General features: G+C 38.8%; 3 protein-coding genes across 4 annotated transcripts in view; all 3 read right to left on the bottom strand.

Annotated features, from left to right (window-relative positions):
* LOC124127869 (protein unc-119 homolog B-like) overlaps positions 1-4,888 on the bottom strand; it is a 38,147-nt gene extending 33,259 nt beyond the window's left edge. For both annotated transcript variants that reach the window (XM_048401284.1, XM_048401283.1), the window contains exon 1: positions 4,554-4,888. In XM_048401284.1, coding sequence (XP_048257241.1) covers positions 4,554-4,722 — 169 coding nt within the window. In that variant the 5' untranslated portion in view covers positions 4,723-4,888. The remainder of the gene's footprint in view (positions 1-4,553) is intronic.
* Positions 4,889-11,077: 6,189 nt separating this feature from the next.
* LOC124121324 lies at positions 11,078-12,784 on the bottom strand. The gene is made up of 3 exons (XM_046484322.2): positions 12,723-12,784; positions 11,848-11,924; positions 11,078-11,682 (listed from the first exon to the last, which is right to left on the bottom strand). The coding sequence occupies exons 1-3, from the start codon at positions 12,745-12,747 to the stop codon at positions 11,272-11,274; spliced, it is 513 nt and encodes a 170-aa protein (XP_046340278.2). The 5' UTR covers positions 12,748-12,784; the 3' UTR covers positions 11,078-11,271.
* Positions 12,785-16,927: 4,143 nt separating this feature from the next.
* On the bottom strand, positions 16,928-24,499 carry LOC124121305 (leucine-rich repeat-containing protein 47-like). Its single transcript, XM_046484289.2, has 5 exons — positions 23,493-24,499; positions 22,601-22,717; positions 21,908-22,026; positions 20,737-20,839; positions 16,928-20,043 (listed from the first exon to the last, which is right to left on the bottom strand). The coding sequence occupies exons 1-5, from the start codon at positions 24,474-24,476 to the stop codon at positions 19,753-19,755; spliced, it is 1,614 nt and encodes a 537-aa protein (XP_046340245.2). The 5' UTR covers positions 24,477-24,499; the 3' UTR covers positions 16,928-19,752.
* Positions 24,500-24,911: the final 412 nt, after the last annotated feature.

Raw genomic sequence — 24,911 nt, forward strand, 5'->3', positions numbered from 1 at the left:
TATCTGTAGCTCTACCTATCCAAGATGTTCTAGCATCAATTCAAAAGTAACCCTCCTGAAATTGATGCAATATCTAATTGAACACAATTACTTGCAAAATAATGTACACAAATTGTGTCTCACTACAGGATTAAACATGAAGCAAACACAACCAACAGTCATGTATGTATGTACTGCTCTACTGATTCATCTGTGCCTTGGATGATAATTAATTACAGTCGTGCCTCGTTTATACAGACACTTGCATCATTTCACAATTCGTCCGTATAAACGAATTTCCATATAACTGAAACCAGCTTCTTACTGGAAGAGTTACTTCCCTTCAAATTGTCCAGATCGCCTGTGTTCTCGTAATATGTAATCAAGGTCTCTATACAAGCACAAGCTTCCTTGTGAGTGACTGTGACCAATCTAGTGCCATAATGCTTACTAATGGTTTCCAAACTTGCTGACGGGTGTTTTTCCTTAAACAGACAAATTTCCCTTTTTTTGCGTGCTGTAACTGCGTGTCACTTACGTTTCACTGGTTTACAGGCCATACTCACAGTTTGAAGTCACAACTTTGACCTCTGACCTCCACAGACACCATTTTTATCGAATGGGATTACATGTACAATAACAAGTTCGTCTCAAACGTAACTCAGTGTCACTTGGTTAATTGACTTCTCACGAATCAAAGGATTACCACCAGCGGAAGTGTATTGTCCGGGTAAGTGAGACAATTTTGTGTGCATTTCAGTGTTTTGTGTATGAAAATGACCATTCGGTTCCGGAAACTGAATTTCCGTATATACGGGTAAATTTATATAGTAATTATTTCGTTTTGAATGAAAATTGTCCGGGAACCGAGGTTTCCGGATATCTGAAGTCTGTATATAAGCGGGGCATGACTGTAGTATTCGCAAACCATGCTAACATGCCATATTAAAATTGAAATCGACATTTAACCACTAACCTTTCCTTGATGATATTTAGTAATTAAGAATGTTTTGCAATATCATAAAATATGAAAATCACTGCATTATTGATCATGTACATGATCCATAACTCTTAAAGGAGTGAGCGAGTTTGGCTTAATGATGCTTTGAAAAGTATTTCATATATATCAGTGCCAGCTTCATTTGAAAGTTTGGTTTGGTTTCTTGTTTTACGCCGCACTCAGCAATATTCAAGCTATATGACGACGGTCTGTAAATAATCGAGTCTAGACCAGACAACCCAGTGATAGGCATCGTGAGCATCGATCCACGCAATTGAGATCGATGACATGCAGTCTGATCACTTGACAATATTTGGGGGACTTACGAGTGAGTGAGTATAGTTTTACATCAGAAATGGGCTTCACACATTGTACCCATGTCAGGAATCGAACCCGGGTCTTCTGTGTGACGAGTGAACGCTTTAACCACTAGGCTACCCGACCGTCCTTGGGGACTTACAAGAATTATCATGTCTTGTGATAGACAGTATCATCTCTCATACAAACTACTTCACGATAAAACATTGTTCTATCAGGACGTCATTTCTGGAGATTTGAATATGAGCTCGCAGCTTGATGATGTCATATATCATGATATATTAGACGTCATTTTTTAGAGGGAAGTGTCCAGTGAGTTGTTCCCCTAGGATGTAGTGGGGCAACATAGATAAACACAATGGCCGAACGATTCCGTCAAAAAAGTGGCAGAGATTTGACAATCAGTGTTGGGGGAAAGGTACAGATAATCAACGTGAGGATCAAAAGAATACGTTGGAAATACCAAACTTAACCCACCTGTTCATAAAATGAATTTGTCCGACATTGCCAAGGCTTAATTCTATTCAGGGAGTCAAATTGGGGTAAATATTAATCAAGCTTGCATGTTTTATCAACACCCTTAAAGAAGCTGTCAGCAGGGGTAGAAACTAACAGTTTTAGTCCACTAGTCCTTACAATGATAGCATATAGAAAAACCCTTAAAATTGGCAAATTTCTACTAGTCCTTATGATACCTTAACTATTGGACAAATTGGTAAGGACTATAAGACTAGTGCTAATTTCTAACGCTGGGCTGTACATAATGTTGATATCTCACATATAAGAAATAAATGACTCGTGGTCATTGTTTATCGTACAATAAAACACAGCAGGGACAATAAACCATGCACGTACGTCCCAATTACTGGGCTATTTACAATACACTAGACATTGTGTATCAGAAATGATCAGTACAGGTGTGTGATTTTCGTATATAAAACCTTGTAATGTCTGTTAGCTCCTGGTGAATCAGTGAAACATAAAAAAACCTCAAATGATATGATTTCAGGAGAAATAAAATCTGATATTGGTATTTTACCGAGAAGAATATGTTAGATTCCCTGTCGTATCAGCCCTAGAACACATGTGTGAAAAACAAACTACTGACTAAATATCATCAAACTAGCAAACAAGTATGACTTATCATGAGTCAATTCATGTCACTTATGATTCACACTGACTACTAAGGTTCGTTCCAAGGTACATATAGAGGTAACATGATAATGGTTGCTTTAAATAATGTAGAGTTGGAGCAACCTGCCAAAATAAAGGTTAACAGAAATGAAGAAAATGTTGGATAAATAAATAAAATGGATTAAACACGTAAAGATGGAAAAGCACTGAACACTTTTATAACCAGACAATATAGTAAGAGGACAAACTGGCATACTTCTGTACACATTTGTTGACATGCCAGGTGAGGTAAAATGGGGTTTAACGTCGCGTCCAAGATTATTGCACTTAGATAGTGACTGATGCCGATTTATAGTGCTAGCACACTGAGATACCATGTCTCAGTTTAACATGAATACCACACTAAGATACAGTATATTGACTCCGAGCTGACCAGTCCTTGTTTTAGCCCCTTAATCCCGAGTGGCAGACAGCGTAACAACAAGTACCATCTTTTAATGTCTTTTGGTATGATGCGGCTGGGGATTGAACCCCAGACCTTCCGCTCTCCAGGCTGATGCTTCAGGGAATGAAAACAATATGTCTGTATGTATAAGATGTGCACACATCCCAACACGGCTGTAGTTTTTTTTAGAAAATAGGATTCACTATACACATGCTTCTTGTCTTGTTTTACTTGATGTATATATGACTTAATGTATCATGTTGAAAAACAGAAACCAAGTTCAAGAGTTTATATAATACAGGGGGGCTTTTCCAATTCTGATAGGAAATGAGGACTTTCTCTTCAGCACTAATCTTCCACTTCTGAACTGAAACTCCCCTTATCCAGCAAAATTCCAGACAGGACTGAAAAGGAGATTATCAGTCGCTCCATAACCACTTATTTTGTTTTGTTACTCATTGACCACAAAACTTGCTTTACTTATGTACAATAATGACTTGCCAAGAAAAGTAAGTCCATGACTTACAGACACTGCAAGAGCTATTGCATCCTTCCAACCAGACTCAATACGAAGCTATGGTAGTGTATTGGTCCAGGTTATATATGAAGCAGGGTTTTACGCGTCACATAAATGTTACATATTATATGTTAGACTTCAAACTACTGTCACAATTTATTAAAGACTGTAAGTGTAACAGATGCTTGGTAATTATTTCCTTAAGGAAATGGTGTGGGAACTGTGTATACCAATGTATACTCCTGCAGTTACTAAACTAGAGAGTTACACACTTACATTCATGAAAGATATAAAAATAACTAATAAGGTGCATCCTCTTAATCTTATGCGTCTTCATATTGCTCACATTCTATTGCAACATAATTGAACAGTTGCATTATCATGATTATAATAGCTACTTCCCCTTAAGCTAAACTAATCGCTGACAAAGTAAATTGGGACATCAATCCACATTATTTCAACTTGTCAAAGGACATTCACTAATGGCAAAACAGCTGACAGATTTCATTGATTTTTAGTTCTCATGAGCACACAGTATTGTAATTATTAACCATTTAGTAGGGTTAGTTATCGTGTATTGCTTATGTTCTGTGTTTTCAAGACATGTCACTGTTATCAATCAGAATTAGGATAAGTTTGTCTACATCATGAACATCGCATAAATTAAGGAGGAAAATGCGCTATCAAAAGGATCATGGCAATGCCCAGATGATCAGGATATAGATTCAGATGGTCGAATTGAATATTCCTACACCCTTTTCACAATGAAGTGTATTTGGTATTGACATAACAAACTGCCACATACGAGTAAGCACTTTGTCAAAGATCCAGTGACAGATCTTGACAATTTGCAACAATATTATCCAGTCCGTTCTCAGCTACCAATACATAATGAAACAGTTGTCAAAGATAACTTTCACATATTAACTGATATTCCGTGAAAGATTGTGATATAACAATCACGGGAATTCAAGCATCCAACCTTTTCCCTAGCATTATACAATCAGTTGGATGTTTTGACCTATTCATATCAACAATACAGGGAAATATTTCTTTGTTTACATCAATATCCATAGAGAAATTAGGTCAAGAAATTGTTTACCAAATTGCACACTGAAAGCAAATCAATTGTTAAACCAAATAATAATCCAAACACTTACTCTCTGTGGTTTTACTAAGTCGTAATACATCATCAGGCGTCACAACGTCCCTCTTCAAAAGTTCTTCCTCTGTTAAATATTCAGTCTGTGATTTCGCTTTCGCCTGACGCGATAAAAATCCACCACCTTTCTTCTTCCCAGAATTAGCAGTCCTTGTGTCTGTACTCATTGTCGTGATAGAAGGCACATACACATTTGAAAGTTCTACACAAAAGTCATATGTCACTGTTGTTTTGGACGATTTTCTTTGTTACCTTTGTGATACCTGTTGGCGTCGTTGCTTTCAGTCGAGAAATATGGCGGCGCTGGCAACAGGAACTTTGGGATCGATATACTTCCGGGGAGGTAACTCACCTGATTTACAACTGTGAACAATAAATCAGAACTGACTGAAGTACTGCCGCTTTTTGCAGGATCGTCGTGGAATTGTTTAATTATTTTTATTTAGTATTATGATGCACTCAAAAATAAGACAACTGTCTCTGTACAATATTTGAGAAAAGAAACAACATTTTTTATCTTGAATACACCAGATCACTTTGAAATATATTACATTTGGAAACGTTTTCGTCATAGATTAAATGCATTTAACATACAAACTATCATAATGCGGATATGAGGATGTATACGTAAATGTTTTCTAAACAACTAATTATAATTATAATATATAATATGGTGAAACGAACTGTTTAACACTCCACTAAGAAAACGGGTGAGGCGAAATGGGGTTTAACGTCGCGTTCAAGATTATTGCACTTATAAAGCGATCGACGTGCATGCACGTGTGTGTGGCTGCTTGTACAAGTACAAGTACCAACTTTTCCTCGACAGCTTTGTTAGAACCTCTTAGTGAGGAACAGAATTTATGGATGTCATCCTCTTTGTTATGAGGAACACAACGTTTGATGAAGGAGTAAGTATATACTCCGAAACGTTGTGTTCCTCATAATAAAGAAGTTGACATTCATAAATTCTCTTCCTTATAGGTATCACTTCTAAATGCCTTTCAAGACTTGATACCACTAAGTGGTTATTACTGTTTATGTATTATCAGGGAGTCTTCTGTGTTGTCATATAATACCTGGCATTCATAAAACAGTTCCATCCATATGTCCGTTACACTCACTCCAAACCTCCGTCCCCTGCTCACTGCTTCCTGCGTATTAATTGTGTTGGGATGAAAGGTCCCAGTATAGAAGTGGTAACTTGTTGCACCTGCCTGTGTGAAATGCTAATTAGGTCTCGCTGACACCTATACACAATAGGATTGTAATAACCTGCTAAACACGCCGAGTTGCGTACTGCCACCTCACTTTCTTTATTACAGACAAAGGGGCCAATAAACCCTCAAATTAGAGTCAAAGAGTCGACCTAATTTTGCCCGACATCTACCCAGGCGAGTTAAACATAATTAAACTCTTTGTTCTGCTTGGGGGTTGGATTGGATCAGTGATTGTTGGGGGGGGGGGGGTATACATGTTGTAACGTGGGGGAATTCCTCCTTAGAATTGGTCCTCGGCAACAAAATGGATATCTCCACTCCACTGTAACCACACCCCTCATTAATATCTATTCCACTGTATACACTGGGAAAACCTAACTTAACGTTTATTATAAGAGGAAATTGGTATATATATAAAGAAAGCATTAAACACCCTATATATATATATATAGAGAGAGAGAGAGAGAGAGAGAGAGAGAGAGAGAGAGAGAGAGAGAGAGAGAGAGAGAGAGAGAGAGAGGAAATTGGTATATATAAAAAGAAAGCATTAAACACCCTATATATATATAGGGTGTTTAATGCTTTCTTTCTCTGTGCGTAATCCCTTCAGGTTGATGGAATCAGGTCACTCAATCAGTTCATGCATTCTATGTCAAAAAAGATCAGATTTGGTTAGAATCGTGTTCATCTGCGACAGCTTCCAGCTGGTGACATTAAAGAAAACTTGAGAAGTGATGATGAATATTTTAGCATTCGTATTATTATTGTTTGGAAATAAAACTTATTCTATGTGGGGAGTGAGAAAATGTGGGAAAATGTCCGAGTGGAGAATTGTACCAGTAGGGTATGGTCCGATTGAGGAATCGTCCGAGCGGGGAATAGTCCGAGTAGGGAATTGTCCGAGAAGGAAATTTTCCGCGTGGGGAATTGTCCGAATGGGAAAATGTCCGAGTAGGGAATTGTCCGAGTTGGGGAATTGTCAAGTGGGAATATGTCCGAGTAGGGGAATTGTCCCCGTGGGGACATAATCCTATGCTCTCACCGCCATCACAAAGCGCGGAGTATTGAGTGTGGCTTTAGTGTAACAAATATGTATAATATATAATATAATGTCATTTTGCGACCCTGATTTGAGTTAAGTGCGAAATCGATTCCCTTGGATGACTTTTAAATTTCCAACACCATCATCAGCATCTATCTTTTTTATGTTTGTCCAAATGATTTAAACATAGTTATTTTCACAAAAAATATATGAAAATGGATTGGTAAACAAGCGATCGCTTGTGTTAATTCCACTCCATGACACATAATACAGTTGATACATAAGTGAAGGTGGAATGTAACCAATGGATTGTACATGAGAAACTAGACGTGTATATATATATGATAAATATATTTGCATTTTATACATTTATCACTTCCTTCACTTAACTGAAAACCTGCTAGTTTTTAAAAAGAAGTTAGAATAGAATCTGATATTTGGATTTGATCTTCCTTACTCAAATACGAATTTCCGTAAAGCACTGTTTGTAAAGAGTAACCATGTTGGTAAAAATACATTTCACTTGGAACAATAAAGTGATTTGTACACATAAAAAAGCAAAGCATACGCATCTTCAGTATGACAATAGGGACAAATTTTAGTATCCAAAATATGTCTATTATACTTACATATGGAATGGCACATCGCCACTCCAGACTTTAACCCTACGTCGATGTTAGAATGAAAGCATTGACAACAGGCATGTTTTTTTATTTTATTAATAAAACACATAAAACATGGATCCGCTGAAGCCAATATGGCATATTAAAACCTTTTACTGCAGCTTCAAACAACCTCTGCTGGTGTTTTGTTTGTTTGTTTGTTTGTTGTTTATCGCCACACTCAGCAATATTCCAGCTATATGATGGCCGTCTGTACAAAATCGAGTATGGACCAGACAATCCAGTGATTGACATCATGAGGATACGATGGCATGCATCAACCAAGTCAGCGAGCCTCTTTCGACGAGCATAGTTGCCTTTTCCGGCATGCATGGACAAGTAGTATATGTATATATGAGTCCATGGAATAAGTTTTGTATAAGGTTAATTACAAATAATTTTATTAAGGAATACTCTAGTATTAAGGTGAGTGAGTGAGTTGGGTTTAACGCCGCTTTTATTCCAGTATTCCAGTTATATCAGGGCGTGTCAGCTTAATATGGGAGGAAAGCCCGAAGTCATGCAGGTCTCAGACGTTTACCGCTAAGGTGAAACCCACGAGCACGGGTATGGTGCTGACAAACCTAGAAACATAATCGGGACGAACCGGGATTCAAACCCACAATCACAGGTTTCTGGCGTGCCCAAGGGACGCAACTCTGCACAGCGAATCGTAGCGCCTTAGACTACTGGGCCACCCGTGCCGCCCTCTAGTATTAAGAACACCGAGAATGCGACGAGCATTGGCTGATAGAGACGAGAATGGAATTAGGGTGGAATGGGGGAGATTGTTTCATATGCTCGTTCATAAAGTTCGTACAACATGGCGGCCTATTTAAAAAATTTTTTAGCTGGTTGATAGAAATTAGGTATATTATTAGTGATGGTATCTTTAGTTGCTGTATACGGTGTCATATAAGGTTAGTAGAAAAATATTGGGCGAGGCGTCAACGAATTTATTATGTCATGTCAAAATGAAAACTTGACACTTACAACCCTTGAAAGTCAAAGGGAACTACATTTCAAACCTTAGAGGTCAAACCTTGTTGAAAATTTGAACTATAATCTTTATCAATAAAGTCATATGGGATTAGCAGTTCTGCTCTCTGATTGGTCAATCTCATTTTGAGGTATGATAACATTTGATATGCAGCAGGGCCACGACTGCCGCCAGCGTGTGTTGTGTAATGTGATAGTCACGTGAACTAATGAAACTATTGAATTCAGTTGCAATATGGATCCCTTTGAATGTTGCCAGAGGTGAGTAGAATGAGGTGAGCCGGGGGATTGAAATACTGCAGGACGTAAAGCGTCATACTGATAATAGCTTCGGATTTGTTTTTAAAAATAGATATTGTTCAAGAAAATATTTGTTTTCTTAAAATAGATATTGTTTGCCTTTGATTTCACAAACAAATGATTTTCGCTGGACATGTATGCCCTGAAAAAAATGTTTTAAAATATAAATCGGGTGGTCAGGTTGGCTGACTTAGTTGATGCATGTAATCGTATCCCAATTGCGGTGATCCAATGCTCAATTACTGGATTGTCTGGTCCAGACTCGATTATTTATAGACCACCGTTATATAGCTGGGATATTGCTGAGTGCGGCGTTAAACAACAACAACATAACAAACAAAACTCTAATACGACATGCTGAACGGGCATACTGTTTGAAGCGGCGTTAAACTCAACTAGCGCACTCACCACCAAATAACACCAACGGTTACTTATCGACTGAATGTATCCACATGGGGATTTCTGATGGTTCAGTGACTCTACAACATATCTTCATCCCCTCAAACTGAAATCACAATTTTGAATGAAATTTTGCCCTACTCTAGGATGAATAAGGCCAATCAACTTTAATCAGTGGTAAAAGGAGTATGCTCATTCACATCTTCCCGAAGCAAGAGTGTTAACTGACTTTAAGGCCAGGTTCACACAGTGCCGATTATGGCAAACCAGACAGCGCTAAGACACGAAAAGTGTAAAAGTCGGATTTCTATCCACAAAGAACTAGAAGGTCCTATCATTGTCTAACGCAGTCGTATACTTTGGTAACAGAGTCCTACGGATCGGGATAGGTCCAGAGAGGTCGGCCAAGCACTCCCGACAGTAAGGTGCGTCCCGTAACATTCGGGAAACTCAGCCGATTTTGTCTAGTCGGATTACAATCGTGACTATGTCATGACAGATTCTTCTGTATCGGATCAAAATCGTAACAATGTCCTGTGTTGTCTCGACGGTGTCCTGTGGATCGGGACGCTGTCGTGATGAATGGGCATGAATTGTTCATTCTGGTTTCTTGTCGATTGAGTCCAGATTGCGTCCAGATCTTACCGAATGCGAACCGTCTTTGTCGGTTCACTGTCTGATCTCTGTCGGATCGCATTCGGGAGAATCGGAAAGCTGTCGGGACAGATTCGGTCGTTTTGTACCATGCGGATGATACAAATCGGATCAGATTCGGAGTGAGAACGGGAGAATAGGGACGAATTCGGCTGAATCGGGACGCTTCCTGAACAATATCTGACTGTTTGTGAATTTCCCTTCACGAACCACAGGATCTGGATCAGACTTTTGACAAATTGTAATCGGGAATGGTCCTATCGTCCTGGAATCCCTGGGCTCGATCGAAGAGCTACCAGTGGCTATTACGAGTTATGCCCCTTCTATGCCTCTCCATGGACTAATCAGATTCCACCTCTCGTATCAGTTGTATTTGCTTCTAACAAAATGGCGGCGCCCAGTCAAGACGATATGATCGATAATTAAGATCTACATTGTGATAAAACGGGTCATACATCGCGGAGAGCATCAAATCACGTGAGTACCTTGATTAAAAACATGAAAAGATTTGGAAAATATCTGTTGACAACGAGTTGGCAGTGCACATGCTTTGCAATTCCTGCAATCGCCCGAAATCTGCACGACAGTGAACGAAGAGGACTTCGATTTCGTTGCGCGATTTTGATTGGACTATGCATAGACGCGTTAGTCCAGCCAAAATGTAACTCCATAATACCAGCAAAGTTCAACAAGGGTGGAAACTGGACTTTTAAAGTCAGTTAACTCTCTTGCCTGGGGAAGATGAAGGCGACTATGCTTGTCGTAAGAGGCGACTAACGGGATTGGGTGGTCAAGCTCGCTGACTTGGTTGATGCATGTCATCGATCCCAATAGCGTCATAATGTCAATCACTGGATTGTCTGGTCAAGACTCGATTATTTACAGACCGCCGTCACATAGCTGGAATATTGCTGAGTCGGAATGGTTTTCTGAAGATCTATTCTAACCCGAATCTTCACGGATCTAATGTTTGTTGTAAATGTTACTGTTGTGTATTGCTACTTTGGTCTTTCTGCATATTTGAGAAGGAAAGGATCGTGTAAGGTTTTGGAGTTTTTTCCCGATCATATTAAATATCAAAAGAATATACTTGAATCGAATAGACAGGGCGTTGGCTATATAACAAAGAAGAAACACAATCGTCTATGGTGATAATGTATGTCAGAGGATTACTTTGGGAATACGTTAATACAGTCAGCGGACCTCAACATCACAGCATCCTGTACATAGAACATAAACAACTTTATAGATGTCAGAATAACAATACAATTTAAAACAATTGTATAATACAATATGCAGGAAGATCACCCACACAATGTAGTACGAACATTTTGTATAGATCAATAATGGCACTTTTTCAATTTCCTAACTCGCACTGGTGTAAAGTCCAAAAATAGCACAAATTTATAGTACTATAGATGAGAGCACGGCAGTGAATGTCTACAGGCTCATCCACCCTTCACGTTCATGGCGACGGTTTGGGCGGAAGAAATGGCGCACGTCGCAGAACAGCCTGGCGAGTTTTGACGTCTTTTTTGTCTTTCCACTTCTACTGATCACACTGGTATTTGGCGTGCTGGAAGTGTTACAGAGTCCAAACTGTGTCAGACTTGAAGAACCCATTCCTACGAATGACACATTGTTGGCAACTGGAGTCTGGGAAGTATCCCCCGCGGCAGACAAATCTGCGGCCGTTTTGAAATCATTGAAGGTATGTTCCCGATGGGCGAGATATCTACCGTCCACCGACTTGGTAATGTGGGAGGGTGTGTCAGGTAGCGTGGTCTGCAGGCGACTTGTCTTGGTACTCCTGGACAGGACTGGGTGAAGTTTCGACTGAATCACACGTCCCTTCAAGAAGAAAAACAGGATCTTGTGGTACAACTTAATTACACGATAGCATCGTTATTTATTAAATACGTTTTTATCACAAACAGCTTTTGTTTGGTGGTTTGTTTTTTTTATAAACGCTCTGCTTACAGTTTATAATTTGCGCCTGTTAACCATTATACACACCTTAATTTCTCGTATAGCCAGATCAGGATCATCATCGTACATCAGGCGAGCATTCCGTAAATCAAACTCCTGCCCTTCTGAAAATGAGATTGCTACAATCATGACATTGTTCCACGTTTTCGGTGCGTAAGTAAGTAAGCTAATTACAGAGTAGAAAGTTATTAGAAGTAGGAAAGGGGAAAGGTCACACAACCTACTTTGTCACGATTCTTCACAAATATTATCAGTAGATTCAACACAGTTATCAATTAGAAGATAAATACTATGTGTGTGTCTATTTCCGGGATTTTATCGAGTATTTGCATCTTGGAAATTCATCTAGAGACCCGAAAGCGTTAGCTTGAGGGGCTCGAATGAAAATTTCCAAAAAAAACCATGCGCACTCTTTAACACCCCGTACTTACTCACCCTTTGCTTTCGCTTCCTTCGGGGAATGCAAATCATATTTTCACCCTTTGACATTTGGTCATGTGACCCAAATTAGCCAATCACAACACAGAACACACTTTCTATAGGTTTACAATTATCATTAGAATAATGTTATGAATGTCAGACCCGTAAAGATGTGGGTAAGAATAGGTCTTCAGTAACCAATGCTTCCCGTAAAAGGAGACAATATTTGTCGCAAGAGGCGACACACGGGATCGGGTGGTCAGGCTCGCTGACTTGGTTGAAGCATGTCATCGTATCCCAATTGCGTGGATTGATGTTCATTGTGTCAATCAGTGGATTGTCTGGTCCAGACTCGATTATTTAGAGACCGCCGTCATATAGTTGGAGGCACTAGGAATATTGCTGAGTGCGGCGTTGGACCAAACAAACATATATGAATGTCAATTGCAAACACAACTAATAGGTCGCCATGTTCCACATACCTTCTCCTCTCAGTCTTTGGACCATGGCTGCAGATGACCAGAGAAGTATTTGTGTGGTAACAATGGTGTGACGCAACAAGCGATGTGACGTCTATGTTACTTGTAGCTGCATTCGTCAACACTCGCGCCTTTCCGTAACCTGCAATAATCGTCCCGGAATAACACGAAGTGGTCACGAATGTTATAGCTGATGCAGGAGAGCAATGACATCACGCCGAGTTGCTGCGACGTTTATACACAAAACGCGGACGTTCGTGGATACACCTAGTAACTGTTGCTATGGATGCCGGCATCCTGACAAGGGCAGATAACCCAGTTTCACTCGCGTAACTAAACGCGTGCATTAAACGGTATTATTAATTTGTCACATTACTGTCGCCAAGGTCCGAAACATGGCTTATCACTGGAAACTATCAATAAATTCACCGAATTCTCGCTATTAACTCGAATTTCGGATTATACGTAGTTCGAGAGTTAATGGGAAGTAAGACCCTCAATAAGGACATTTGGAGTGAGTGTGTGAAGTTTTACGCTGCTTTTAACAATATTCCAGTAATATCACGGCGGGGGACACCAGACCAGAAATGGGCTCCACACATTGTACCCATCTCGGGAATCGAACCCGGGTCTTCGGCGTGACGTGCGAACGCTTTAACCACTAGGCTACCCGACCGCCCCTACCTGTGACGATTATGAATGAATCTGCTTACCTCTACAAGACAATTTACACTTGAAGCTTAAGATTGTGGAAACATAATGCACAGTATGTATACAGTGCTGATGTAAGGGATATGTACAATGTGCTGGAAAGTGAGAAAAGCGTGCACGCGCAAATATTATACAGTTTAGTGTTTAGATATAGATTTGACAATATTAATGATTACCAATTTAGAAACAATAATATTATGCGAGCGACTGAATCTGTTAGTCGTTTCTATATATTTGTGTACAGACAAGAACATATTTGTATTCAGTAAAACGTATAGGTTTGAGTCACCAACAAAATACTGTGTAGCGTTTTTTGGCCTCTAAGATTATCAACAGCTGAAAATAATGTCTTCCTAAAGTCATCATATAAAATGCATTCAAAAAAGAAATGGAATGAATTTTTTACAAGGGGCTCTGCATTTACAGGAAAAAGAATCAGATGAATCAACATGAAACAGGTTGAAATCTAATGTGATACAGTTGTATCCCAGTCTTGTGCGCAGTATGCTTGTATATCCCCTACCGCAATTATGGTATATATGTGGTGAGGGGGACTGCTCCAGTGCGACAGCTTTAAAAGAAGATAATGACGAACTATCCCTTACTTCTAATGGTAGATTATTCAATTGGCCCAATGTATCTATAACATAGGGCCTTTTAATCGTAGATGTCCGTGCAAACGGTACTACAAAATCTTGGCGGTTTCTGAGATTGTATTTGTAATTGACGTTCTGAGATAGATGGCGGTGTAAGATCAGTTCTATATGAAGGGCATTGCTGATTAATTATTTTATAAAGTTTGTTGACGTTTCTTCTATACGTTAATGGCTGCCATCCAGTTTCTTGATATAGGCTGAGACTGTTATTGTTCTTGCTGCTTCAAGACAACTGTGGCATATTTTTATGTCGGTCTGATAAAACACTATAGATATATATTTTATCAAGTTTGATCAGCTTTACCGATATTTAGCTTTTCGCATGGATGAAATCATTTTTTTGTAACACCAAGGTGCTTGTGGCAGTCTACCCTTCCTTATACATGTGTTATTGAACTATTGATGGTATTTCATCTGGGATTTGATGTATAAATGGTTTGGTAGGTTTGCATTGTATCAACGATGTTTGTGCCCAATAACATAATTGGAATAGGTCTTTATTCGTGGAGTTGTCAATGTGCTTAATAACAGGAGATTAATATTTATATGCCAATATTGGTATCATCTGCGAACAAACGTGTTAAATTTCTCATTTCTTACCATATGCCATTAGTGGAAATAAATAATAATGCCACGAGGACTGGTCCCTGAGGGACACCAGCGAGTATAGTATTTGTTCACTGGTGAGACAACGCTTAACATCTTTGCCGTTTGTTAGCGAGAGAGCTATGAAACCATTTAACCTGATTATCACTAATACCATATTGTTTCAACTTGTGTCATAAACCCTTATGCCAGTCTCTGTCAAAAGCTTTAGACATATCAGAAAAAAACATGCTAAAATATTCGTGCTGGTATAAATTGACTTAAATATTTGATAGAACATTTCTTGCAGTTGAAATGTTGTTGAGTGTCCTGGTATAAATCCTGATTGATATTTACACAGCAAGTTATGATCTTTTTCATGCTTATACAATCTCGTGAAAACGATTCACCCAAAAACCTTACAGATACACGACAGTAGTGTTTGGTTGTTGCTTAACGCCACACTCAGCAATATTCCAGCTGTATGGCGGCAGTCTTTTAATTAATCCAGTCTGGACAAGACAATCCAGTGACTGACATCATGAGCATCGATCCACGCAATTGGGATCGACGACATGCACTAACCAAGTCAGCGATCCTGACCACCCGATCCCGCTTGTCGCCTCTTACAAGCATAGTCGCCTTTTATGGCAAGCATGGGTTGCTGATTAACTATTGTAACATGGATCTTTATGGATCATGATAGTAGTGGAACAGGTCTATAATTGGAAGGTAAATGTTTATCCCCTTTCTTTTATAGAGAAATGGCATGTGTCAATTTCCACGGATGAGGAAGTTCTTGCTTAAGTGAAGGCAAATAAAACACTAAATACAACGGAGTGTCTATAGAATGGACAATATGTTCCAATAAGCTATGATTAATGTTATCTGGACCACTAGCCTTGTTTACTGGAAGTTACTTCATCAAATCAATTATTGCATCAAGTCCACTATCACACGTTATAGGTATCAGGTAACACATGGTTAGATCATATATGAGATTGAACTAAAATATATATTCCAGTCAAAGTCAAAGATGTTTATTGTATCAAAGGCCATCGGCCCATATACAAGTTCAGATAAATACAGTGGGTGAGAATTTACAGATTGGGAGATACAACAAAAATGATAAAAACATAACATTCATTTAACAATCGGTGATAATCATGAGGACTTTCTAGGGTAAGGTTATTAAAATTCTGAATTTCCACTCAACATATTATTTCGTAGTTCCATCCCATGTTTTACAAATAAAGACAGTTTAAACATTACGTCGGCATCATTCGATGACAAAATAGAAACAAACGCTATTCTACTCGTCTTAGATAAGAAACATTCTGGTATATATTTAGTACGTAGTTCTGCATAATAAGGACATTCAAAGGTAAAATGTATTTCGTCTTCTATAGCAGAGTTGTATTCTTTCAAGTGATATATTCCGTCCATAATTAATCATAAGTTTTAACAAGCCAAGTCTGTATTTAATATAAACATTTCTTAGGTGACTATTTGTTAAACTGATAGATATTTTTCTGGCTCTAATAAAGTCTTAAATGTTCTGTACAAATCATAACGTGAACTGTTTTCCAAGTTGCATTGCCACCCTTGATAGAACATATTTATTGCTATTTTACGAAAATCATTTAGAAATAAATGTTGATCACCAACAGATTGGTTAAGCCATATATACCCATATCCATGTGAGAATAATAGTCATAATATGCGATACCCATGTAACCTTACCGATACTATCTAAATGAAAGAGCATGTTATAAGCTTTTTTCGGAAGCCGATGTTCTGGCATACGGATGATATTATTTTATAACCAATTATAACCAATATTTTAAACACTTTATTTGCGAATTAATGTAAAGTGGGTATCTTCCACATTCTCCATATATCATATTATTTGGTGTTGCTATTCCAACGCGAAGAAACTTTTACATGCCCAGTAGGTGAATTCTTTCTAAACATTCATATCTTCGGTAACCCCACACTTCAGATCCATACAATAGAATTGGCTGTATTTGAGTATCAAATGTAAGACCCGTTTTATCACAATATTATAGATTTTGATTATCGATCAGATCGTCCTAACCGGGTGTCACCATTTTGTGTGAAACAGATGCAAGTGATACGTGAGTTGGAATCTGATTGGTCCATAGGAGAGGCTTAGAAGGGACATAACTTTTACAGTCAGTTAACTCCCTTGCCTCGGGAAGATAGCTACGTCTGAAGGATTACAGTAACACAAAAGATATTTGAACAATTTTATTGAAAGAAAAGACATCAAGAATATAAATCACGAAAAAATTATATCATAGACAAATTTTAATAGGAACAGGACATATGATTCAGGATGATCCTGAATGATACATCCCATGCTTGTGTGCTTGCCTGGAACTTGATAACTTCAATTCACCAGTGACCTGCTTTGTAACAGAGGACAACTGGAGAAGATAATAATATGCCTCTCAAAAATGTACTTCCATCACAATAATATAGTCATCTTGAAAAATAATTCAAACATTCCCTGATTTCCTTTTTAATTTTTTTTCTAAATCAATGTGCCCCGACCTAGTGCCATGATAGGGGACATATACTTTTAAAGATATCAAAGTGAGACTTGTGGTCTGAAAAACATCTCTTGAAATGGAAGCTGTAACAAAATTTAAAACAGAAATATGCACAACATTAAACATTAATTCTTATGTCATTTTATTGATTATTTTACAAAATGTAGGGTGTACTTTCCATAATAAAATAAAATATATTATTCTGGCCACTTCTTGAAATTATTGTTCCTGGTCATAAACACTGGACAACATGAAATGCAAGGTGATATTTTTCTGCCTGTCTGGGAAGCATGGTAATGTTTGAGTAGGTACTGTCTGTAAAGCCTCTTCAGTATCACTCTGTTGAAAACAAAATCTTTTATAGAATTAACCAGAAATCCTTTGATAACATAAAAAAAAGTGCCAAGGCACTGTAGCTCACCTGATACTGTAGTCAACATTTACAACTGCAACAAACAGAGCCTCTTTATAAAAATTGCTGTCAGCATTGCTATTCAAATATTTTCAGTATAAATATCGAGGACAAAATTATCAACAAACAAAAAACTAAATTTTCGAAATGTTTCTAAGTCTGCAAGATGGAACATATTAACGCAGAACATTGCTGCAATACACAACCGCTAATTTTATTTTACACCTAGTTTCAACTCTGAACCTTATATACGTTCAAAAAAGAATTGGTTGCAGGTGCTGTTATTGAAATCAGATTTGAACCTCTTAAACATATTCAGATATCATCATTTGTGAGAACAAGCATGTCAAGTGTTAGATTCATTGGCCCACTGAGGGGATGATGTTTATGATGAATGACTCACTTTTGTATTTTCCAATATGGCCACTGGCAGCCATATTTGATTTCAAAGTTTAATTCCTTAAACAAACTTGAATCACCTTATCTTAACAAACATCAACACAAAATGTCAGCTGAATCGATCTATCCATTTCAGAGAAGAAGTCCATGTACAAGTAAAAGTTTATGGAAGATGACGGATGACTTGCCCAGGTCAGCCCTAAATACTAACAAACCAACAAGCTACAGATTTCATTTCTTTTCTCTATTAAAAATCAAAACAAACTTCCTGATCAATAGATAGCACTATCTGAAAAATAAATAGCTCAATTCAATGTTTACATTGACACCAACAAAACAAATGGCATGAGGGACTGTTTCAAAAGTTTGTACATGATTTACTTATGTAAATCTTTCACTGTGGTAGCACAATCTTTAATTCTCCACCAACGAGACAAGATTTAAACATGCCTCATTTCATCCAACAAACCTACATGATCTCCCTGCAACTAAAACAGTAATAAACAAACAAGATTATGAAAGAGACAGTTTGATGAATCGTCAATAGATATCAATCATATTACATTTGACTGAAAATTCATAGACAATCAAAATAATTTCTCAATACCAGTTTGATATCAATAAGTTCATTTTTGTTTGATTTCACAAAAAAGGTTTCGTTATACCATACCCAAGAACATATTTCTCTATTCATATTCTCCATTCTAGCAGAATTTCCCATATTATTGCAAATGTAGCACCAGTAAATTTCTCTGGTCTGAAATATGACAACTGCACACAAAATGAAGAACTCCCATCAGGCAACATTTCTTATATTACATGGTTTACAGATGCGCCGCTCTTTCAAAGTCCAAATGTTGAAAAAATACAAAAATACAAATCACTCCTTTTTTTATTACCGCAGATCTTTACTTAAAAAAATACATAAAAAGAAAAGATTTCATTTGCAACGCGAGTGTAAACCAAGGGGAAGTCTCACTGGGATCCATCAAAGCTCGTCAACGCAAAGCGCATTGGTGACCAGTTATATTGTACAAGCTTAGTGCCAGGGATATAATCAAATGTTCTTGAAAAATTGAGTTATTTTACTTTTGTTTCTCCAGAATATTTTTTTTCATACCTACCTAACTTTTTAGGTCAAAATTCAAGTAAAACAAATCACTAGAAGGCTTTTTTTTCTGAATTGGCCTACCTCACTTTTGAAATGAGTTTGAAATCCATAAACCAAGAAATAAAAAAAAGTGTCGCCTAAGAGAAACATCATCAATACATGAAACTATGAACTCAATAGCCCATTCATGACATTTAACACAAACTTTAACTCACCATAGCCAATAGAATACAGAGTGTGCTTCTTGTTCAACACACTCAGCAATACACCAGCTACATGACGGTGGTCTGTAAATAATCCGATCTGGGCCAGATAATCTAGGGGGTCAAACCACAGTTAAACAATGGAGAATTGACATGGGAAACTGGTGGTTGATAGCATGAGGACGTGCTGGGGCACAGTGGCAGACAATGTGCCAGGTCACCCGATTCTCATTTTATTGTACATTTTATTTGTAATTTTTACAAAGAGCTTCAGTTTTCCGACAATTGAAAGTTTATATTTTAAGGCAGGCAGGTTACTCAGCTTAAAGCAGCTGTGGGTTTAACTTTCAGGCCGGGTAGATGACAATCCCGCCAGCATCTCACTCCCGGGTGACCTCGTAGATGTCGAGAGGCAAGTCTGTGCGAGATGGATACACCACCTTCAACCCCCCTTCATGATCAATGACCCGGACCTGTTCGACAACCAGTTTCTGAATGGCGTCAGCATCTCCTTCTCCACCGTCAGCAGCAGCCTCCGCAGCCTCCTCTACGGGGGTCCCCACCCCCATCACCAGCATCTCCCGCAGCAGCTCATCAGCCACCTTCTTACACACATCCAGGGAGGAGGAACTCGTCACCTCTACCAGAATGTCAGTCGTGTCCTGGGAGATCTGAAAAACATCAGAGTGAGTGAGGGGCTTTAACCAGTAGACTCCACTGGTCAATCCAACTAGCCCACAGCACATTTCGGACAAGTGGTTATGTAAAAGAACTAGATTTTGGATAAACAACTAGTCCTTCTAGATTGTTACTTGCCTCGGACTAACAGACCAGTGCTTATCCCTGTTTTGAACAATATTTCAGTTGGAACACAGCATGTCACAAAGCGATGTGTGTGGTCAGGTAGCCTAGTGATTATAAAGCGTTCACTCATCACGCTGAAGACCCAGGTTCAATTCCATACATGGGTACAAGGTGTAAAGCCCATTTTTCTGGTGTCCCCCACCGTGATATTGCTAGAATATTGCTAAAAGCGGCGAAAAACTATACTCACTCACTCACAAAGCAATGCAAGCCTTAGACTTTTAACACTTTGGTGCAACCCTCGAGCAAGACTAGGATCAGATCACAGGTTTCTGGCAAGCCTAAGGGACAACTCTGCACAAACTTGAGAGACTTATTAACATGATTAACACCTTACGATTTCAGAGAGTGAAGGGGTTTACTGCTACTGTCAACAATATACACTAAGACAGCTTACAACACAGTGCCACGCATTAAGAAAAAAAAGCTAAATTAAAGTTAAATGGTTTGACTATACATTCTTCTTTTTGTTGAAACTTCCCTAACACGACTAGACTTACTTTTGTCTTGTCACTGTTAGTGATTGGTGGAAATGAGATCACATGACCATCTCCATCAAGCAAGCACGGGTAATGCGCTTTATCCTTCAACAGATCCAGGTATCTAGAAAAGATAAATTAATAAACCACAAATTTTACCAATTCGTAATCAAGTTGCTGAGAACGTACAAATGATTATCGTAACAATATTTTCAACTAAATATTACTATTCATAAGTTGAACTAGTTAAAAGGAAAACCAAAATGTCTTCATCATCATTTGATATTGTTAAGGGCATCAGAAAACAACATCCACTTGGGAGCCAACCATTTGATATTGTTTTCGGGCATCAGAAAACAACATCCACTTGGGGGCCCACCATTTGATATTGTTCGGGCATCAGGAACCAACATTCACTTGGGGGCCCACCATTTGATATTGTTCGGGCATCAGAAAACAACATCCACTTGGGGGCCCACCATTTGATATTGTTCGGGCATCAGAAAACAACATCCACTTGGGGGCCCACCATTTGATATTGTTCGGGCATCAGAAAACAACATTCACTTAGGGGCCCACCATTTGATATTGTTCGGGCATCAGAAAACAACATCCACTTGGGGGCCCACCATTTGATATTGTTCGGGCATCAGAAAACAACATCCACTTGGGGGCCCACCATTTGATATTGTTCGGGCATCAGAAAACAACATCCACTTGGGGGCCCACCATTTCATATTCAGGGTAGGGTAGGGTAGGGTAGTGTGTACGTGCGTGCGTTGCGAGGGTTGGGGGGGGGGGGATTCTGTATTGAGACTAGATATTTTTTTAAGCAACATCTGCAAAACCAGATGTTTTTTAATTACAACTACGAGCCTAAATATTTATTCATTTTAAAAGCATCTTGCAACAATGTATTTTTGTGTCAAGCAAATTCTTTCTTTTTTTTCAACAGTCTGAAAGGTAATTTTAATTTTCAAGCATTCTCTGGGCCAATTTATTTTTTTGGGATAAAATCCCAGGTGCCCTCAGCAACATTCAGAAATATTCCATCTGTTTGACGACAATGACAATGAACGAACCAAGTCATCTGATCCATAGAGTTGCCTCTTACAACCAGCACAGATTAATGGGGACTAATTCTAACCCAGAACCCCGATGGGTTTGTGGGAAGGAAGTTAAGGGTACCAACTTGTGAATGCCACTGAACGTGTTCCGTTTCTTCTCCTTCCTGACTTCATCGGCCTCTTTACGCAGATCAGAAACCAACTTTGCAGCTGTGACCTCGGATGACTTGAACAAGGGCACAACCTGGAAGAACATGTTGATTATATTTGGGTGGGTTTTTTTTGGTTTAACTCCACAACACAGCAATATTCCAGATAGGCTGTATATACTTGAATCCAGATCACAAAACCAGTGAATGATATTGTGGGCACCATCAGGGTAGTCATCAGGATTATGTTGCCAGGTTTTTTATTTACAGATTTATTTACATATCATGAGAATGAGGTGAAATGGGGTTTAACGTCGCGTCCAAGATTATTGCACTTATATAGCGACGTGCATGTATGTGTGTGTGTTTGTGTGGCTGCTTGTTCTAGTCCGGACTGATGCCGATTTATAGTGCTAGCTCACTGAGATACCATGCCGCAGTTTAACATGAATACCCAACTCAGACACAGTATACTGACTCCGAGCAGACCAGTCCTTGTTTTAGCCCCCTAATGCCGAGCGCCAGACAGGGTAACAACAAGTACCATCTTTTAACGTCTTTTGGTAATACGCTGCCAGGGATCGAACCCCGGACCTTCCGCTCTCTGGTCAGACACTCTTCCACCAGACCAGAGAGGCCTCTGGTAATCTTTATGCCTGTGCTACTTACCCTAATGGCCTGTGGGGAGCGGGCATCATACACAAGCTCTGGCTTCACAAGTTTGAGGTCATGTGTAGCAATGGTTGCAGTTTGTCTCTTTTCGCAGATTGTGTCGTGTAGTCTCGTCTGAGAAATACACAACAAATATAGTCAGCCTGTGTACACATAAACTGAGAAAATTTTAGCAATTTAACAGCAGTCTGTAAATAATCTAGTTTGTACCAGAAAAATAAGTAATATATATAATAAACAACATTCCACGTCATCAAGACACAATGACACACAATTAACAAAGTTCAGGAGTGTGACCACCCATCGACATCAAGCATCTCTTTTTGTGATCATCATGAGAAGTGTGCTGTTGTCTTGATGATGTTTGAGTGAGTTGGGTTTAACACAGCTTTTAACATTATTCCAGTCATATCATGGCGTGTCAGCTTAATGTGGGAGGAAAGCCAGAAGTGATGCAGGTCTCAGACGTTTACCACTTTGGTGAAACCCACGAGCACGGGTATGGTGCTGACAAACCTAGAAACATAATTGGGGCGAACCGGGATTCGAACCCACAATCATAGGTTTCTGGCGTGCCCAAGGGATGCAACTGTGCACAGCGAATCGCGGCGCCTTAGACGACTGGGCCACCCGTGCCCCCGTAAAAACCATGATCATGAACATGATGAATATGGTGCTGACAAACCTAGAAACATGATCAGAGCAAACCTGGATTGAAACCCACAATTACAAATTTCTGGCACACCCAGGGGACACAACTCTGTGCATACATGTTAACACAAAATTGTGTATTTTGTACATAAGAATAGGACACAATTTACATGACAAAAAAGCTTAGTACTTTTGTTTAACATGCAATCAATAACAAAAAGTAAGTAATTTGTATTACCTGAAGTGTGATGAACCTCTTGAACATGTTAAGAGACTTCTTGAAATTCAGTTTTCGGACAATACAACAGACAAAATATGGACGAACAGAAAGAACGGCAGGTTTTACTTGAACAATAATTCCAGTTTCTGATGGGAAATGGAGAACATCAATGATATCTTTAGCCAGTTCTTCGACTTCATCTTTTGACCCTCCTTTCTTCTTTTTCTTTTTCTTATCTTTTCCTCCCTTTTTACCCATCTCACTTGCCTGTTCTTTCTGCAGTTGAACGCCAAGGAAGTTCAGCACCGACTTTCCATGACTCTGTTCCACCAGTTTGGTTAACTTCCTATCTTTGAATTTATTTCCCTTAACATTAAATTCTTTCAACTTTTGACATTCACTTAGTTGGGAGGGAAGTTCAGTAATTTTGTTAAAAGACAAATCAAGGGTATGCAAACGAACTAGGTTGGCCAAGTCATCTGGAACCTGGGTGATGGCGTTGTTATCAGCGAGGATTTGTGCCAGATACTCCAACTTGTCGTCTCCGATCCCGTCCGGTAGTGCTTGTAACTCATTATGCGAGAGATTGAGGATGTGTAGATTCGTGAGGGTTGAAACACCTGGGAATGCCGATAACTGGTTACCACTGGCATTAATAGACTGCAGCTCAGTTAGGCCGTCAAGATTTGGAAAAGATTCTATTTTATTGGAAGATACGTCCAACAATTTCAATTTCTTCAAATCACCTACCGATTCCGGTAGTGTCGTTAGCCTGTTGTTGTGCAATATCAGCGTGTTTAGGTTGACCAACTTCGAAACAGAAACAGATAATTCCGTCATACATGTTTTCCGTACGTCTAGATAATTCAAACCAACCAGATCGAACACATGCTTATCAAACCCTCTTTTCTCAATCCTTTCACTTATTTCTGGACCGTGGAGATTGAGTTCTCGTCTGTTTTCTTCTTTCGCAGTTGCCACCTCTGGCCACATATCCGCCATGCTGTTTTAGATGTTGTAGTTGTCAAAAACAATCTACAGCATACCAATTTGATTATCGTTCACAAAGAAAATTTATTATACCTGTCAATGACCGGCATATTAAAATGAGTCTAATTATTGCATCTGTAATTTTATAAATTTCACAATTAAGCCTTGTAAATGTTTAACATTCAATAGCTACTAATAATTGAAGTAGTCATCGGTAAATATCTTTTCAAGGGAGGTAATCAGGGGAGATAATTGCAGGGGCCCTGTTGTGGTGTTCTGCTTTTGTTTTAAAGATGTTATTGGCGCTAAAATTAATATTTTATGTTAGATATATATGTCAAAATACATATTTGTCTATCACTGCGGAACTGCTGTATGTTTGTATTTACAACATCACTTCTCATTCAATCAGATCAAGGATTTCAGAATGGTGGCATATGGTCCTGC

The sequence above is a fragment of the Haliotis rufescens genome, unplaced genomic scaffold (genome assembly GCF_023055435.1).
Source record: "Haliotis rufescens isolate VD_foot unplaced genomic scaffold, xgHalRufe1.0.p SCAF_21, whole genome shotgun sequence".
NCBI classification, from domain to species: Eukaryota; Metazoa; Mollusca; class Gastropoda; order Lepetellida; family Haliotidae; genus Haliotis; species Haliotis rufescens.